This window comes from Pogoniulus pusillus, chromosome 9 (assembly GCF_015220805.1).
Source record: "Pogoniulus pusillus isolate bPogPus1 chromosome 9, bPogPus1.pri, whole genome shotgun sequence".
Classification (NCBI taxonomy): Eukaryota; Metazoa; Chordata; class Aves; order Piciformes; family Lybiidae; genus Pogoniulus; species Pogoniulus pusillus.
The window spans coordinates 952,830-972,946 of NC_087272.1; the positions used below are offsets into that span (position 1 = coordinate 952,830).

Genomic DNA, 20,117 nt, shown 5'->3' on the forward strand with positions numbered 1-20,117 from the left:
TCTTATAACTACTTAGCTGTGTGAGGTTTAATTAATGCTAGAGCCTTCAGTAAACATCAGTTGCCATTGGAATGTGCTGAGTTAATGATTCCTGCACTCTGCCTAATGCATGTGCTGGTAAATCTGTTCCCAAAGTGGGTGGCACTGACATTAGTCTCATCCCACCAATATTCCTGGCTACAGAGGGAAAAGAAACTACAAACACTGGGATCATTTGAAGGGCAATGCACTTAAACATCTCCACTTAGAGGCCTAAAGAGTAAAGTGCCTGATGTTAAGTTGCTGCTACAGGAATTTTATAGTGCTGATTGGTTGGTTTTTGGTTGGTTGTGTTTGTTTGTTTAACCACAGAGTCTTTCCCTTTAATGGGTACTGATAACCACACACAAGAGGGAAAAGAGAAAAAAAAAAGGAAGGGAAAAAAAAAGAAGTTATGGGGGGAAAAAACCCTCTTCCAAACCAGATGTTTTGGGACAGACTGTGAGATTCTGTTTGTGTAGCCATGCAGAACTAGGCAGCATTTAAAGTCATGTACAGCACGAAACTGATAAATGTGGTTGCTGTAAAAAGGGATGAAGGAAGAAAAGGCCCAGAGTTCTAAATGAGGGCTTGCTCTATTTACTCAACCTGACAGCTTGGTGTTCATTCTCATATGAGTTTTGGTTCTGGCAGTAGAAATCTGCCAGCTGAACCATGAACATACCAATGACAGGCAACCTTATGGCAGTATGTAGTAATGAAAATACAAGTGCAGGAGTCACAGAACTGTTGAGGCTGGAGGAGATCACCAAGCCCAGCGTAAGAGCCAACACCACCACGTCCACAAGACCATGGCACTGAGTGCCACATCCTAGCTTGCCTTAAACACCTCCATGGACAATGACTCCATCACCTCCTAGGGCAGTCCATTCCGGTGTCTAATTCCCCTTTCCATCAGGAAGAGCTATTGTGCTAGTTTGAAGCTAGCTAGAATGTTTTGGTGAGAAGAACTAGATTACAGGCTGTGAAGAGAAAAACAGGCTGATGTCTACCTCACTCATAGGCTTGCTGAGATGTATAAGACCAAGAATCCAAGCATAGATAAGGCACTTCTGCTGGAGAGCTCCCAACTGCATTTCTCTCTGTAGCCTCTCTGCCATCTCTGACCAATCCACTTTGCTTCCTAACCCCCTGACCAAACCTCCATTCTTCCTTGGGACTAGGGTAAGGTTGAGAGGGGCAGGGGGTTGGGAGCCCCTCCTGGGGACTCAGGTTTCTGGCAGGGCTGTTGTGTTTCTGTATTGCCTTTTACCTTGTATATCTCTGTCTATAACTGTATGTACTGTAACTATCTGCTTGTGTATTGAGCTGAGCTGTAAATATAAGCTTCATTCCATTCCCAGAGCTGGCTGAGTCTAGGCTGGGTGATTTCCAAAGTAGGGGGGGCCAGGGAACACCCAAACCATAACAGCTTCATAAAATCCAACCTAACCATGGCACAGCTTCAGGCCATGGCCTATTGTCCTGTCACAGGTTGCCTGGGAGCTAAGCCTGACCCTCATCTGACTACAGCTTCCCTTCAGGTAGTTGCAGTGTGCTAAGGTCCCCCCAAGTCTCCTCTCCTGCAGGCTGCACACCCCCAGCTCCCTCAGCCTCTCCTCAGCAGCCTTCCCCTCCAGCCCACTCCCCACTCTCATCTCTCTCCTCCTCGCTCCAGCTCCTCAATCTCTCACTTGCAGTGAGGGCCCAGAGCTGCACACAGTGCTCCAGGTGAGTCCTGCCCAGTGCCAGTGCAGGGCAGAATGGCAGCCCTGCTGCTGCTGGCAGCACTGTTCCTGGTACAGGCCAGGCTGCCATTGGCCTCCGTGCCAGCTGGGCACACTGCTGGCTCATGCTCATTCTGGCTAAAACATTGTGGCCTCATCTAGGTGCTTGAGAGAGTTCATCCTTGCTACACTACGAGAGACATAGTGTGCTGCTGCTGTGAGGCAAAGGCTTGGAATAAATATGCTGATGTCCTTGTTTAAGGTTGGGGATACTGATTTGTGAGGAGATTGTTTCTCAAAAACCCAAACACCGGTTTACTTGGCTTATAAATGGTTTACTTGGAGACCACGGAGGTTTGATCTTTTTTATTGCATGTGTTAGACTTTGCAGTAACCAATTCTTGAAGTATTGTAAGCTTCTTGCAGACAGCCTTGCCTTAGCCTTTCCTGGGGCACAGCTGCACTCTGTTCTGATCCAGCCAAAGCAGAAATGGCATCCCCTGTACTCAGCACTGCTCAGGCCACACCTTGAGAGCTGTGTCCAGTTCTGGGCTCCTCCATTCAAGAGACATGTTGAGGTGCTGGAAGGTGTCCAGAGAAGGGCAGCAAGGCTGGGGAGGGGCCTGGAGCACAGCCTGTGAGGAGAGGCTGAGGGAGCTGGGGGTGTGCAGCCTGCAGCAGAGGAGGCTCAGGGCAGAGCTCATTGCTGTCTACAACTGCCTGAAGGGAGGCTGTAGCCAGGTGGGGTTGGTCTCTTCTGCCAGGCAAGCAGCAACAGAAGAAGGGGACACAGCCTCAAGTTGTGGCAGGGGAGGTCTAGGCTGGATGTTAGGAGGAATTGTTGTCAGAGAGAGTGATTGGCATTGGAATGGGCTGCCCAGGGAGGTGGTGGAGTCACCTTCCCTGGAGATGTTGAAGCAAAGCCTGGCTGGAGCACTTAGTGCCATGGTCTGGTTGATGGTCTCAGGCTGGGTGCTAGGTTGGACTGGCTGAGCTTGGAGGTCTCTTCCAACCTGGTTGATTTTATGATTGTACCTGAAAATGGTTTAAAGTGTTACTTTATCATAGTAACTGTCTCTAGGAGTGATGACAGCTGAAGGCTGCTGTGGGACTAGATGTCCAGATGCATTTTCTTTTTATGAATTAATGTCAGAGTGCTACTTGGCTTGCAGAGATCCTTTATTTGATTGATTTCATATAACTGAAAAAAAACCCCAGCTTTTTAGTTCCAGAAGTCTTTTTGCAGTATCTGGACAGCTGGAAGCTTGTGAGTCTCTCCTGTTTGTATTACTTAGCTTAATAAAAAGTAAATAAAAAGAATTGATTTCCCTTTCAGATGGCCTCTTGCTTAGTGCCATAAGCTGTTGCATTCTCTTTCAGAAACTCCTGCCCAAGGCTTGGCTCAGTGCTCTCTGCACTGATGAAAAAATGGCTGATGACCAGGACCAAAGAGTGGTGGGGAATGAAGTCTGGCTGGTGCCCAGTCACAGTGGTGTCTCCCAGGGCTCAGTGCTGGGGCTGGTCCTCATAAATGTCTTTATCAATAATCTGGATGAGGCCATTGAGGCAGCCTCACTAAGTTTGCAGGTGGCACCAAACTAGGTGGCTGTATCCATCTGGTAGAGGGTAGGGAGGTGAAGGGCAGGTCCTGCACCTCGGTCTCAACAACCCATTGGGGAGCTACAGAGCTGGGGATGTGCAGTTGGAAAGCTGTGACTCGGAGAGGGTCCTGGGGGTTGTGATTGGCAGTCAATTAAATATGAGCCAGCAGTGCCCAGGTAGCCAAGAAAGCCAGTGGCATCCTGGCCAGGGTCAAAAACATGGTGGGCAGCAGAGACAGAAGGGGATCGTCCCTGTGTGCTCAGCACTGGGGAGGCCACACATCAAGTGCTGTGTTCAGTTCTGGGCCACTCACTGCAGGAAGGATGTTGAGGGGCTGCAGCCTGTCCAGAGCAGGGCAATGAGGCTGGAGAAGAGCCTGGAGCATCAGGGCTGTGGGGAGAGGCTGAGGGAGCTTGGGGTGTTGAGGCTGGAGAAGAGGAGGCCAAGAGCAGAGCTCATTGCTCTCTACAGCTCCCTGAAGAGAGGTTGGAGCGAGAAGGGGTCAGCCTCTGCTCCTTGGTGGTAAGGGACAGGAGCAGAAGAATGGCTCCAAGCTGCCCCAGAGGAGGTTCAGGCTGGATGCTAGGAAATATTTCTTGCCAGAGAGGGTTCTCAAACTTTGGAATGTTCTGCCCAGGGCTGTGCTGGAGTCCCCATCCCTGGAGGTCTTCAAGCAGCCTGTGGAGATGATGCTTAGGGACACAGTTTAGTGTTGACCCTAAACTAGACTGAGGGTTGTACTGGATTGTATAGGGTTAACACTCCTGGGGGAGTGACCCTGAACCTGACCCTAGGGGTCTTGGCCCCTCCTCAGGGGTGGGCCACACTCCAGGTGATGGTTAGCCCACTCCCCCCACTTCCTGTGGTATAAGAAATAAAGGATGGGTTTTGTGTTGTGCTGAGTCGACTTCTCCCCGGGGGGCACCTCCCCCAAGCCGGGACATCAATTCTTGGCACTTTTTCCAAACGGAGACTTCTCTCCTTCTTAGGTGCATTGGCCAGGACTTGAACCTGGGCCACCAAACACATCCTCCCCTCTGGGGAATCGAACCGGGGTTTCCCACATGCCAGGTGATGGTTAGCCCACTCCCCCCACTTCCTGTGGTATAAGAGACAGGAACTTTGCCTCAGTGGTAGAATTCTCACCTGCCATGCAGGAGACTCAGGTTCGAATCCCGACCAGGGGAGCGAAGTGAGAGAGAGAGAGAGAAAAAGACCCAGAAGCAGGAAAGCTCCTGTCTTTTATACCACAGGAAGTGGGGGGAGTGGGCTAACCATCACCTGGAGTGTGGCCCACCCCTGAGGAGGGGCCAAGACCCCTAGGGTCAGGTTCAGGGTCACTCCCCCAGGAGTGTTAACCCTATACATGGATGAACTTGAAGGTCTCTTCCCACCAGATATTTTCTGTGATTCTTAGCAGAGCTGCTGGCTTAATGTCTATTGCAGTGCCAAAGAACAAGATAACTGTGAGGGCTCAGTCATGACAAACAGCCCGTGCAGAAATCAATACAACACTCAGGAAGCATTTAGGCCTTGTGTTTGCACCAGGCAGGGGCAGGGTGTCTGAGCTTTGTGATCTGTGGTGGGGTTAGTGCAGTCCTCAGTATCTCTCAAAAAGCGATGGGTTCTTTGCGGCTGGAGCGGTGCTGATGTGTGCCAGAGTCACTGCTGCTGCTTAGCACTTTGTACCTCTGGCTGCCCTGCAAGACTGGTTTGGCATCATAGGTAAGCAATGTCATCCTTCTGGGCCCGGCTCTGCCACATAGTCAGGCTTTCCAAGTCTGCTGCTTAAGGAGAAAAGTTAATGGGTGAAAGGCAAATGAACCTCTCAGAGAGACCAGTGCCATAACCAATCTATGTCTGAACATCTACCCGTGCACGAGTTTTGAAGTCAGCTGGGTGGTTGTACCTGCAAAGCCCAGTGAGAAAAGACAGGACTCACCTGTGCTGTGTTCTTGTGTTTTACAGGAAAAGGCTCAGTGCATTCAGAAGGCTTTGTCTTCCCAAGCAGATAAATCCACGCAGACAGAGCTCGTGGGCCATGATGTAAGTAGCTGTGTGGAGCAGTGGGTTTTGTCACCGTTGTGGGGGTTCAGATCGCGTCCAGCACGTTTGCTTCTGCTGCTGTTGTGTCCATGCGTTGATCTATTGGGATTTACTGGAACATCACTCATCCTTTGCTCTTAAATAGTCCTGAGATACCTTCTGAAGCTGGCTACCTGTCAGCATCGCGAGTTCCTCCTAACTGTGCTTCCACAAAGAGCTGAGATTAGCGCAAGTGGCTGTGGGATGTGTTAGTGGGTTGTAGGCTTTTTTTCTTCTCAGGATTCGTTTGCACACTCACTGGCAGCTTAATGAGATTGTTGTGTTTATGATCACCATATGCTGTCCAAACTGTATTTGAATTTTGTAAGACAAACACAGTTTTGCCAAGTGGTGCTAAAATTCTGCTTCCTGAAGAGCATCTGCTAGACTTTCTGCTGGCAAGCAAGCTATTAGGATGTACCCTCATGCAAGAATGTAGTCAAGAAAGATTCTTCGACTCTAGGTTGTATTTTTCTCAGTTGAAAAGAAAAAAATAAAGTATTGTCTATGAGGCTTTGGTTGAATATGTGCAAGAGATTCACTCATTTAGATGAAGCTTCTTGAGTCAGCTTTGATTGAGAATGCCACAGTGTGGGATATTTGGCCTGGTTCTGGTTTGTGATTGGAGCGAAAGCTAAGAATGCTTCCTAGTGAAGAGTGTTGTGCAAAACAGGGCTGTGGCTCTGCACTGCCCCACAGCAGCCTGCTGCTTCAAGCTGAATTAAAGCAGCTTTGCAAACCTTCCTTTCAGTATGCTTTCTTTCAGAGGAGTGTGAAAGTTTTGTCTTCTGAAGATAGAAATCTATCACTGTTGTGTTTTAATCTGTAAAGGTCATGCAGCAAACAAACAATCCCTTGTGGTTTTTTTTCAGGCTGTCTTTTAAACTGGTTCAAGCCAGCACACTACTAACTTCAGTAAAAAGAGCAAAGTGCTTCTTAAAACTAACTATAGTTCCAACTTTTTTATATGCTGATTGGAACTTGTGGATTGTCTGGGCTGATTTAGTGATTTGGGCTTTTTTTTTTTGTTTGCTTTTATTTTGTTTGGTTCTTTTTTTAAAATATTTTTTATTTAGGGCAACTAAGTCAATACTAATTTCTTGTTTGGGAGTTGCCAAGTATTAAGCTTTATTTCCTACTGTGCCTGAGGACTATTGTCTGTTAGAATGTACTGAAACTCAGAGATTTCTAGGTTACTGCTGAAAATTCTCTCATGTTCCTATGACATATGAAGTACTGCTGTGTGTTGCAATGCTATAGCCCTTTCATCTGGCAGCCTTCAACAACTGCCTTACTACAAGTTAAGTGTTAAAAGTGTTAAGTCTTCCACTGAAAACAACACTCATCAGTTTGTAGGTTTGGGTTTTGTTGGGTCTGTCATTGTTTTGGTTTTCTTCATTTTCTGAGAGTTTTGTCATGGGTTTGGTTGGGGTTTTTTTGGGGTAGGTTTGTGGGGTTTTTGTGGTAGGGAGGAGGGTTGTTTTGGTTTTTTTTTTTTTTGTTGGTTGGTTGGTTTGGTTCGGTTTTTGTTTTCTAATCAGCTGTGATTTATGCATTTGATGGTTGCCTCTCAAGAGGAATGTATGGTATATTATGCTGCAGAGATCCATGCTGTTATATCATGGTCTATCATGCTGCAGAGATCCATGCTGTTATATCATGGTCTATCATGCTGCAGAGATCCATGCTGTTATGTCATGGTCTATCATGCTGCAGAGATCCATGCTGTTATGTCATGGTCTATCATGCTGCAGAGATCCATGCTGTTATATCATGGTCTATCATGCTGCAGAGATCCATGCTGTTATATCATGGTCTATCATGCTGCAGAGATCCATGCTGTTATATCATGGTATATCATGCTGCAGAGATCCATGCTGTTATATCATGGTCTATCATGCTGCAGAGATCCATGCTGTTATATCATGGTCTATCATGCTGCAGAGATCCATGCTGTTATATCATGGTCTATCATGCTGCAGAGATCCATGCTGTTATATCATGGTCTATCATGCTGCAGAGATCCATGCTGTTATATCATGGTCTATCATGCTGCAGAGATCCATGCTGCTATATCATGGTCTATCATGCTGCAGAGATCCATGCTGTTATATCATGGTCTATCATGCTGCAGAGATCCATGCTGTTATATCATGGTATATCACGCTGCAGAGATCCGTGCTGATATATCATGGTATATCACGCTGCAAAGATTCGTGCTGTTATATCATGGTATATCACGCTGCAGAGATCCATGCTGTTATATCATGCTGCAGAGATCCGTGCTGATATATCATGGTATATCACGCTGCAGAGATCCCTGCTGTTATATCATGGTATATCACACTGCAGAGATCCATGCTGTTATGTCATGGTCTATCATGCTGCAGAGATCCATGCTGTTATATCATGGTATATCATGCTGCAGAGATCCATGCTGTTATATCACGCTGCAGAGATCCATGCTGTTATATCATGGTATATCATGCTGCAGAGATCCATGCTGTTATATCATGGTATATCATGCTGCAGAGATCCATGCTGTTATATCACGCTGCAGAGATCCATGCTGTTATATCATGGTATATCATGCTGCAGAGATCCATGCTGTTATATCATGGTATATCATGCTGCAGAGATCCATGCTGTTATATCACGCTGCAGAGATCCATGCTGTTATATCATGGTATATCATGCTGCAGAGATCCATGCTGTTATATCATGGTCTATCATGCTGCAGAGATCCATGCTGTTAATGCAGTTGCTTTTTTCTTTAATCCTTTTTCTAGTCTATATTCCCTTGAAGTTCAGGGAGAGGAGAAGGTCTTCTGTCAGTAAAATAGATGACCGCTGATTCTGCAGTAAAATTAGAACCCCTCCCTCCCCCCAGACAGAGTTTTCTGGTTGAGATCTGGGTATTAAAAATAATAACAGAAATAATAAATAAATAATATTTTCTTCTAATGCTTTTTTCAGCATTAGTGGACACATTTCTCAACGTTCCCCTGGTAAAATGTCTCTAGCATGTGATGGCTGCAGTCCTGCCTTGTCTTATATAGGGTGGTGCCATCCAGGAGCAGCACATCCACCTGCATTTATCTCGTGCAGCTAATTGTGAAAAGGCATTACAAGGAGCTGATTTCAGAGGGAGCTGAACTAACCTGCAGGAATAAAGCAGGCTTACTGTGATCGGCATTGCAAATAAGTAGTTAACACTCATAATATTGTTGTAAAGTTTTGGGTAGCTATTAGGTTGTGCAGCTTTTCTTCACAGGGTAGCTATTACAGATAATGAGAGGCTCAGCTGTGCTTCTGTTGCAACCAAGTGGAAATTACCTTTGTATTATTTGCTTTTATGTGCGACTTTAGAGAGCAAGTTGTAACCCTGTCAAGTAGTGTCTGTACATCATTTTATTCAGGAGGTGCATCAGTGTGTGTAACTCCAAGAATACTCTGCTGAGGTGAAGTTAGATTAAACAGAAAAATACGGAATGAGTCAGAGAATGGAGGATATTTTAACCCCACTGGTCCTGCATTCTGAGAACAGCATCCATGGAACACTTCAGTTACCTACTGAAACAGGGCAGCAGAAAATCTAGGTGGATTCCATCCTCACTACAAATTTGCTGCTGTAATTCCAAACAAAGAAACAAACATAAAGACAGTTTAGCCCCCAAAAGGAAGCGGCAGGATGTTTTGTTTGACTTCTGGACAGTGTCTCCAGTAGCTGAGAGACTGTTCTTTAGTCTTGGAGTTCATCTAATTGCCTTCAGAAGTGGTAGTTCTGACTTTGGTGAGGAATGATTACTTTTGCCCACAGGGTGTTTAATAATGAAAAAATGGGTTTAGAGGCTGGTCTACATTTGGGAAGGAATGGGTGAAGAAGGTAGAAATGCAGTGTCTAAAAGTGAAGACATGCTCTTGTCTTTGTGGAGCTGCTCTGACAGTGTTCAAACAGTGGTGACTTGACTGTTCTGAGAGTTGTTTGAGACCTCATGGAAATAGATAGAGTGCATTTTATGTCAGCAGATATAACCTAGTTACAGTCAGATTCTGGCTATCAAAGTGATCAGCAAAGCTTGAATAATGAAGTCTCCTGCAGTACCTCTAAACTGTGGTCTAGTGCTTCTGATAATTCTGTTTCCCTGGCCACAGTCTTGCTTTGGTACAGTGTGGAAGGAGTCACTCCTCGCTTCTGCCTTCTCACTCTGTGTTCCCCATCATCTGGCCTTGGAGGCTGATGTCTGCTTGCTGTTGTATATTGCTTCTAGATGATTTTTCTCCATTGATTTCTTATTTTCTTTCTGAGCTCTTTTTCTAACATACAGAGTGAAATAATGCAAATTCATATGTAATATACTTTTTTGGGGAGGTACCTTTATAAATCAAATCAGTAACTATTTCAAGCTTTGCTTTCCTTATACTTCTGAGCACCTAGATATACAACCTCTTTTGGCATGCTAATTCCTTTCCCAAAGTCATTTTCTCTTCTGATGTCCTGTTTCCATTTTTTTTCCAGCACACCATTTCAGAATACCATTTCAAACTTCATCTGTCCTACTTGTGCAAATTCTGTTTAGCTTTTCATTAATAGTGAAATATGCTGAAACTTTCTGGGGTTTATGATGGCCTCCCACCAACCCTTACTGAACATAATGCCTCATCTCAAGCCATGTGGTGGGTCTGAACTACTGCCAGCATAAATCACCAGAGTACCTCAGAAGGTCTGGAAGCAAAAAGAAGCTATATTTACAAAAGCAAGCTAAAAATCTAGAAGTCTGGAATGCAATGAATATGTACAAAATACATATTTACATCTAGTCACGATTCAGAAACAACACAAAGACCCCTTGGAATTTTTCCCCACCCCTTTGGACAAGCCCAGAGGGGGCTACCAGCAGCCTTTTTCTCCCCAGCCCTCCCTTCCCTTCCCTTCGCTTCCCTTCCTTTCCTTTCCTTTCCCTGTACCTCACAGACACAATATGCCAGCAGAAGGTCAGGAAAGAGAATGAGAGAGCAATGTAGAGCACAATCTCAGAGAGAAGTGAAAAGGAGGAGAAAGAGAAGAGTTTATGCAGAAAACTTTATCCTAATCATCAAGTGAATGGAATGATACAGACTGACCATTACGTTTGTGTCCAATCCTCTGTTTGTTACCTTTTACTCTTTTCTACTCAGCATCTTTGGATTTTTTTCCTGTTCTTGTTTATAATTAAGACCTAAGCTAAAGTATTAGTTCTAAACTACCACAAACCATCAAACTGGCTGTTTGGATTCTGTTTTGCCAGGAAGTCAGGACCACAAATTGTTTCAGCTAGTACAGATCTCTGCTCAGATAAACAGTTCAAGTTATTGGTCCTGAACTTGCCAGAGGATGCTGGTGCTGAGCGTGTGGTGCTGTATGAAAAAGCCAATCAGCTTTGCACATAAATGAATTTGAAAATTAACTGAGAGTTGCCCTGTGGAAAAGACAGACTTGCAGTCATCATTTTAATTCTGTCATGATTGTCAGGAGGTGTTAGACGTTTATGTTTGCTGCCTCTGGGAATAAAGAGCAGTAGCATTTCCATCCTGTGTTGCTGCTCAGCTGGCACGACTGATCCTCAGGTTAGATTTGTGGAATGCAAGCAGGCATCTGATAAAGCAGACCTTAATGAAACACTGCACTCTCTCTATCTCTAAAAATACTGTTTTCCTGTACTCTGCAAAAAGTGTGATGTGTATCTTGCCTGTGAAGTTATCTGTCTTTCTGCTTAGTTTGTATTTCCCTGACATAAACTTCTGCTGTCATTCTATCTGCAGTTGTGTTGTTGCTATCTTGCTTTTGTAGTGCAGCAAAAGAGGAGGTACTTAGAAATGCTGGCCAGACTTACTGGCACTTACTATTGCTTAGATGTCTTGGTGTGAAGAAGAAGGGAAAGACGTAAAGGAGAGTGTTTATTATTACTACTTAGACATCCTAAAGGTGCTTTTTTGAAGACAGTGCTTTCCCCACTTTTCCTGCTTTAGCTCCATCATTGCCTTCTCCTCCGAGTTCTCCAGAATTGCACTTTGTCACTTAGGCATATCCATCTAGACAACTTATAAGCTCTGTATAGTTCTTATGAGGATGACCTAATGTAAGAGGGAAGAGTTGGTCTGCGCTTGATCAGAAGTTACAACAGGCTGATAATCACTAGGTTAGTAGAGATCAGATCCAGGGCTTGCAAGTATGCACAGGAGCAGTAGGGAAAGATGGGATGGAACAGATTCCAAAATAAAGGAGTTCTGTTGTCCCTTGTTCGGCCTTCTGGGATATCCTGGCCACATGTCATAGAATTCTGAACCCATCTATAGTGAGAGCCTAGGGAGTGGGGTTGGAGTGGCACCAGTCTGACCACCATGATGGTGCAGTTCCCAGTGGGGATGCCTGCCTTAAGAAGATAAGTGCCTGCCAGCCCTGCCAGCTACACATCTCAGGAGCTTTGCTGGTCAGCTGGATGGGGTGAGTTTAAGCTGCTCTTTGGTCAATAGAATCACTCAGCATTCCTTGTTATTTGTCTTTCTCTCTATGGTTTTAGTATTTCAGCTATGAGCATTGTAGTTTCCAGTATATCTTTGTCTTTATGATTTTAGTATTTGAGCAATAATGAAGTGTTGAGACTGTACTCAGAGGGAGGACAGCCATATGTGAGAGCATTCCCTGGTCCCCAGAGAACTCACTGGAACACCTTTCAAAGTGTTGTTGCAGTGGTGTGTTTCAGCACGTTATGTTTACATCACTTCTGTTATAAAGATGCTACCAGGCAGTTCATGACATCACCAAGTGCTACTTAAGTGAGCAGTTATCTCTAGAACTAATATTGTGTGTTTATTGCATCCATGCTCACCAGTTGCACTTAGGACAGAAAGAAGTATGATGCTGACACACAAGACCTTTCTGTAGGTTTTATTTGAGTGACAGTAAAAATCCATCTTTGTCCCACTACATTATCCCTTGCTGACTCTTCATGCATTACAGTGAAAGCTAGCACTGTCCGGGGCAGCTGCACTGGAAGCCTTCACATTTGATTCAAAAGAATAAATTGAGAATTTAGATAGAAACTTACAGAGCAATCAGCAGAACTTTCCTATGAGGAAAGGCTCTGAGAGCCTGGAGAAGAGAAGGCTTCCAGGAGACCTTGGGGTGGCCTTCCAGTATCTAAAGGGGTCTGGGGCTATTGGCAAGGTCTTGTGATGAGGAGGAATGGGTTTAAACTGGCAGAAGGGAGATTGAAACTGGATGTTAGGAAGAAGTTGTTTGCAGTGAAGGTGGTAAGACACTGGCACAGGTTGCCCAGGGAGGTTGTGGAGCACAGAAGCACCCAATGTGCTCCACAACCTCTCTGGATGTATTCAGGACCAGGTTGGATGAGGCCTCGAGCGACCTGTTCTAATGGGAGGTGTCCCTGCCTATGGCGGGGGGTTGGAACAGGCTGAGCTTTGAGGTACCTTCCAACCTAAACCGTTCCATGGTAACTCTGAAAGGAGAGATGGACAAGCAGCCTCTTCTAAAGCAGTGTGTGTGGGTTTGACATGTTAGTACATTTAGAATGAGTGCTTTTCAGTGCAGGATGGTTTACTTGTGCAGTTTTACCATCACGTTGTGGGAATGGAGTGAAGAAGAACAATAACAGACCGATGCTGACCTTGGTTCTCACAAGCAGCTGGCTACCTTATCTCAGAAGGGATAACAGACACCTCATTAATGAGGAAAACAAGGCGTGGTTCATGCTGATGGAGTGAGTTGTCCTTGACTAATTATGCTAATGTGTAGGCCTGTGCTTTGTGCCTTGAGGGGATATATTGAGAGCCGAAATGATCAATAAAGGTCTCTGGCATAATTCACATTGAATCGCCTGGAGTCCATGTGGCATTGCCTTTGACCACGCTCCCATGGCAAGCTAAACAGATGTTCTGCAACATCATATGGAAATGCTTTCATGTTGTGTGCATGCTGCATGGAGATTCCCTGTAGAAACATGAAGTAGCCCACTCTGGTGCCCTTTTTCCTGTCCAAACATGGCACTTACTGTACATAGCTGTTTCCTAGCCAGAACCCTCTCATGCAGAAGCTGAGAAGGCGTATTTCTGGGTTTGTGTACATTGTCACTTAATGCCTTGTTCTGCTGCTCATTAGTGTGAATGAAGCTCTATCATTACTTGCTGTCTGAATGCCTGTAAGCAGCAGGAACCATCATTTGTCATTTAACTTTGTGTTGCCATTCAAACCACGCATCTCCAAGATGTCATTTCACTTCTGTTTTCTTTATTTTTTTTCTTTTCTCCCTTTGTTTTCTTTTATTTTAAAGGCCCCGTGGAATTCTCCATGTTCTGAAGGCTTAGTTTACAAACCCATCAACATCCCATTGATTCCATCATTACTAAATTAAAAGTCATCTGGACATTCTGCACTTATGGATTAGATTAAATGCTGCTGCGTATGAAATGAGCTGCGAGTCACCAGTCCTGGCAAAAGTCTGCTACTTAATGCAGTGTTTGTGTGGTCAGCAGTCAAACATCACCTTTTGGGCAGTAACATCTTCATCATTAAATACAGTTATGAATAAATTTTTAATAACTTGTCACAAAGTTGTTCTCTAAATAAAGCTCAATTATTCTTACCCTTTTGTGCATGTAATCATCCATTGGTGAGTCACTACGCTGGAGAAAAGCCTTTGCTGATGCTTGTCTGAGGGAAACGCATCTTCAAGATCTGGAAATGTGAAGAAACTTTAGTTGTTTAAGATCTTTTTGTCCTTAGGTAGTTAACAGTTTTGCACCAAGTGTGAGCAGCCTTCAGTCTGCGCTCTGGTTGCTGAGTGAGGGATTTGGTGAACTTTTATAAGGTCCTAATTTGCCCAGCTTTATGCCAGGAAATAGAAGAGCTGATCCCAAACCCACAGACTCTTCATTTTTCAATCTAGTAGAATCTTTTTTTCTTGTTTTTTTGAGCACTTCAGGTTCTGAGACACTGCTAGGACAGCACCAATATGTGTGTGAACAAACTGAATCTTGTGTTTGCTGGATGTGACTGCTGTTGTAGTGGATAGCTGTTGTTCACAGCAGGGCTGGGGGAAAGGGTAATTCCTGATTCATGGATGTATTCAAGTAAAACAATTAGAAGCTGACTGGAGAGCTCACCACAAACTGTCACCACCGTAAGTTGCTTCAGTATTCCCTTACCGAGGTTTAGCAACAAACTGAATCTTGTGTTTGCTGGATGTGACTGCTGTTTGAGTGGATAGCTGTTGTTCACAGCAGGGCTGGGGGGAAAGGGTAACTCCTGATTTATGGATGTATTAAGCAAAACAATTAGAAGCTGACTGGAGAGTTCACCACAAACTGCCACCACTGTAAGTTGCTTCAACGTTCCCTTACCGAGGATTAACAGTGTTCCCCGGAGGATGTGCCCTGCTATCAGCCTCACCAGGTAAGAGAAGGAGGTACTTGTGCCAGCAGTATTCTTCAAGCTTTCCCGTTTATATTATATTGATGTTTTCATAAGAACAAGAGACAATGCTTGAATCTTGTTACTCTGCCGCATGGATTAATCTCACAGTATATAATAAGTTATTCAGGTGAAAGTGCAAGTCTTAAAAGTGAAGGAGCCTTCTTCACAGATGAATTTGCATTATGTTTGCTGGTTCTGTACCATTTAACATGGTATTATTGTTTATCAATCTTGTATCATCTTCTCTTCTGTTTTTAACATCCATCTTCAGCATCCTCTCTAATCTCATCCAGTTCTGGGCTCCTCAGTTCAAGAGGGACAGGGATCTGCTGGAGAGAGTCCAAGGGAGGGCTGCAAGGATGCTGAAGGGGCTGCAGCACTGCCTGAGGAGGACAGGCTGAGAGCCCTGGGGCTGCTTAGTCTGCAGAGGAGAAGGCTGAGGGGATCTGAGCAATGTCTATCAAGAGCTGAGGGCTGGGGCTCAGGAAGGAAGGGCCCTGGCATAGGAGAAGGGGGAAGGGATGGAAACTGCAGCACAGGAAGTTGCACCTTAACATGAGGAAGAACTTGTTGAGTGTAAGGGTGAGAGAGCCCTGGCACAGGCTGCCCAGAGAGGTTGTGGAGTCTCCTTCTCTGGAGCCTTTCCAGCCCTGTCTGGATGTGTTCCTGTGTAACCTGTGCTAGATTGTATGGTCCTACTCTGGCAGAGGGGTTGGACTGGAAGATGTCCAGAGGTCCCTTCCAGCACCTAACATGCTGTGAGCCTCTGATGTTTCTTATCAAGCTTCCTAAAACTTCTTTACATTTAATTGCATACTTCTTATGATATTGGTGGGAATTTTCTTTAAAAAACAATTAATTTAAAGAAACAACAGAAATGGGCATTTACCTGTTTTCCTTACAAATTACACTGCCCTTATTGGATTTAAGGTGGTGTCATTCTCCCTTGCTAATAGAAAATCCTTCCTGCATAGGAATATCCACCTCTGGCTGTCTGTGGTGCTTTCTTTTTTCATCAGCAGCTTTATCATGGTAATGCATTCAGTTCTTGTTGCATACTGTTATCTGGTGTAGGATAGAATATTTCACATTGTGCTGCTTTGCTTAAAGAAATATATGTTGGAAATGGAGAGAGTTGTCAAAAAATCCTTATGTGAGTCAGTGAAAGAAGATTGAAAGGGGGAAAAAATAATTTCCAGATTCTTATGAGAAGAAAACTACTTTCACTTCCTAAAGGAGGAGGCTTTAAACCTGTTCCTCTTTAGTCTATGAAAGAATAGGTGAGCAGCTGCTCTATTTCCAAACTTGCTTCCTGATAGAGATGTCATTTAGTGCAAAACTAAACGCAGCAATAGGAGCAGGTGTGGATCTGTTGGAGGGTAGGAGAGACCAGCAGAGGGGTCTTGCCAGGCTGGATGGGTGGACAGAGTCCAGTGGAATGAGATTTAACAAGACCAGATGCAGAGTTCTACACTTTGGCCACAACAACCCCAAGCAGCACTACAGGTTGGGGACAGCGTGGCTGAGAGCAGCCAGGCAGAGAGGGATGTGGGGATGCTGGTAGAGAGTAGCTGAAGAGGAGGCAGCAGTGTGCCCAGGTGAGCAGGAGAGCCAATGGCATCCTGGCCTGGCTCAGGAATAGTGTGGTGAGCAGGACAAGAGAGGTTATTCTGCCCCTGTGCTCAGCACTGCTCAGGCCACCCCTTGAGTGCTGTGTCCAGTTCTGGGCTCCTGAATTCAAGAGAGATGTTGAGGTGCTGGAAGGTGTCCAGAGAAGGGCAGCAAAGCTGGGGAGGGTCCTGGAGCACAGCCCTGTGAGGAGAGGCTGAGGGAGCTGGGGGTGTGCAGCCTGCAGCAGAGGAGGCTCAGGGCAGAGCTCATTGCTCTCTCCAGCTCCCTGCAGGGAGGCTGTAGCCAGGTGGGGTTGATCTCTTCTGCCAGGCACCCAGCAACAGAAGAAAGGGACACAGTGTGAAGTTGTGGCAGGGCAGGTTCAGGCTGGATGTTAGGAGGAAGTTATTGTCAGAGAGAGTGATTGGCACTGGAATGGGCTGCCCAGGGAGGTGGTGGAGTCACCGTCCCTGGAGGTGTTAAAAGACTGAATGAGAAGTTATTTGGATTGATTTTTTTTTTTGGCTCATGTAGTATTCAAATAGCTTGGAAAAAAAAATCTCAGTTGACAAATGATATTCAGACACAATCAGTGTAGGCTTTACATCAGCATAAACTTAGCATTAGTCTAATTGAAGTCAGAAGTGTCCAGTCAAGGATTTGTTCTTTTTGTTACTATTATTATTTCTCCAGTTGTGGCACATTGCTGTCCCTTGCAGAACTTGTTGCCCACCAGCACTCCCAGGTCCCTCTCCACAGGGCTGCTCTCCAGCAGATCACCTCCCAGCCTGTACTGGTGCAGTTTATTATTCCTCCTCTGATTCAGACCTCTGCACTAGTTCTTGTTGAACCTCATTTGGTTCCTCTGTGCCCAGCTCTGTCTGTCCAGGTCTCTCTGGATGGCTGCACAGCCTGCAGCTGTATCAGCCAAGCCTCCCAGCTTGGTGTCCTTAGCAAACTTACTGAGCAGACACTCTGTCCCCTCATCAGTGTCATTGATGAAGATGTTGAACACGACTGGACCCAGCACTGATCCCTAATTGTTTTTTAATTGTGATAATGAGGACTCTTTCCACAGGCCATAATTTTTAACAATAGGTTCATTGCAAGGGTCACAAAAACATTATGCAGATGCAAACAGAGAATCTAGAGGACTTGGGAAGTGACTATCAATAATGCAACAAACATTAAACCATTAGAACTGGAAGGGAGGTCCTTGCTGTCTATTATACCACTGGCCCACTAGAGGGACTTGAGGAGCTCCTTTCTGCTTAAGGCAGAAGGGACTTGGATTCAATTACAGTTTTATGGAGTTTTGCAAAGAGGCTTTGAGTATTTTCTCACAGAAGTTGTATATGTGGACTCCGGGGGCCAACCACAGTTTCCAGACAGTACCCAAACACTTGCAGGGAGTTCTCTTGGTGTCTTCTCAGCCACTGAGGCTTCCAGCTCCCCCCCCCCCCCCCCCCCCCCCCCCCCCCCCCCCCCAGGCTCCAACAAGGAGGTAGATGACCTCTAAGCTGATCTTGGTTCCTCCTTGATGATCTGTGTCCCTTCCAGGGTTCCCAGTCTCAGCAGAAGACTTGCAGGTCTGCAGTCATGGCACAGTGTCACGCTGGCTGAGTGAGCCTATCACGTGAAGACACATCATGCCAGAGCCTGCTAAACTGAGACAAGGCAGTTTCCAGGTAGACAAACCCAAAGTATCAGGGCTTGTTATTATGTAGCAGGTAGGGCATGGCAGGATGCAATGACAGAGGACAATGAGGCAGAAGCACTGGCAGAAGCACATTAAGGCAGAGTAGGTTGTGTTTACTTGCTCATCTCTTTTTACCAGTGTAGCCTGAGGCTAACAGCTTTTTGGCCACAGATTAGCCAGCCAGGATGGCAGTTTGCCAAACTTAACCATATTAGGTAAAGTCAGGGCTTACCTTTTCAGTGCAGAACACATGAAAGTGTGTAAGCACGTGAGGGTACCCTGTTTAGATGTCCTGGTTGATTCTATGATTCTGTGAGAAGAGACTGGAAAGCACTAGGCCCTTTGTTTTCCTTTCTCACGGTTGCTTCCCCCAACAACAGGACAGAGGGAGAGCAGAATAGGCCTAATTTGGCCTATTTTGCCCTTCCACAACAGGAGACCACAAAGATGACCCAGGGACTGGAACATCTCTGCTAGGAGGACAGGCTGAGAGAGATGGGTTGTTCAGTCTGGAGAAGAGAAGACTCTGGGGGGACCTTAGAGCTGCCTGTCAGTACCTGAAGGGATCCTCCTGGAAGGCTGCAGAGGGACTTTTTACAGGAGTGTTCAGTGACAGGATGAGGGGAAATGGATTGAAACTGAAGAAGAGGTTTGGATTGCTCAATAGGAGGGTGTCAAGGCTCTGGAATGGGCTGTGCAGAGAGGCTGTGAGTGCCCCTGGCTGGAGCTGTTGAAGGCCAGGTTGGATGTGTCCTTGAGCAAGCTGGGCTAGGTGAACAGTGTCCCTGCACATGGCAGGAGGTTGGGTCAGATGATCTCTTAAGGTCTCTTCCTGTGGTAGGGCAGAGCAGACAAAGCAAAAGGGAAAGCAAAATCAGGCATATTTATTGTTTGCCTGAATGTAATGGCTCCTTTGGCCACAGAGACTCACCGTTCAGAATAGCACCTTGCCAAATCTGACCACATTAGGTGAAGTCTGGAGCTTGCTTTCCCTTATTTGGGAAGAACAAGTCTTGGACCCTCAAAGTGCATGTCTCCAAGCCTTTTGTCTTCTCCCTGCGCTCTGCTTTCCCCCCCTCTGCCTCGCAGGAGAAAGGGTACCATGGTATCAATGCCTGGCCAAGCCAGGGCATGTGTCTTCCACAAGAGGCAGACCACATCAAACCTTCATGACTATCTCGTTCAGCTTAGTCAGGGGCCTGTGCCGTGTTGCAGGCAATAGCAACATGGTGATAACTGGGACACAGCAGTGAAACAGGATTGGCAAAAGACTTTCTTCCCATTGTAAGCATTTATCAAGTGCAGAGGTTTGTTGTTTTTGTGGGAATGCAATGTGAGAAAGAATGATAATGGCCAGTGTGTAACCATCCAGCCTTGGTTCCCACAGCTCCGGGATGCCTCCCGCGAGAGAGGAGAGATAGTGGGCACCTGGTTAATGAGAAGAACAAGGAGTGATGTATGCAAAAGACTGGGTTGTGCTTGCCTAGGTTATGCTAATGTGTAGGTGTGTGCTCTATGCTCTGGACTATATAAATGGAGTCAAAAGGAACAATAAAGGTCTCTGGTGGGATTCACATTGAATCCTGTGGAGTCCCTGTGGCATCGCTCTGATCACACTGGTCTGTGTAAGCTTTGCCCGCATTCTCTGCTACTCTATTCAGACTTTGTGCTCTGCCTTCATTTCAATGCTGTGCTCTTTTAGTATTCATTTATTCATTTTTAGTAATGGAAGTTGCTACTTCTTAAGAGTCAACAGAATATTAACATTAATGATAAAACAGCAAGAAGGAGCAGAAAGGGAAGGATTATAAATGAGACTTGAGGAACAGTAATGTGTTTCTTTTGTAATGTGCAAAAAAAAGCATTGAATTGAAAACAGAATCTACTGGATACCAGCAACAGG

General features: G+C 45.6%; 1 protein-coding gene across 1 annotated transcript in view; it reads left to right on the plus strand.

The window, feature by feature from the left end:
• Nucleotides 1-20,117, plus strand: part of CCSER1 (coiled-coil serine rich protein 1) — a 982,230-nt gene that overhangs the window by 586,181 nt on the left and 375,932 nt on the right. Inside the window, exon 10 of the mRNA XM_064148336.1 lies at nt 5,316-5,393. Coding sequence (XP_064004406.1) covers nt 5,316-5,393 — 78 coding nt within the window. The remainder of the gene's footprint in view (nt 1-5,315; nt 5,394-20,117) is intronic.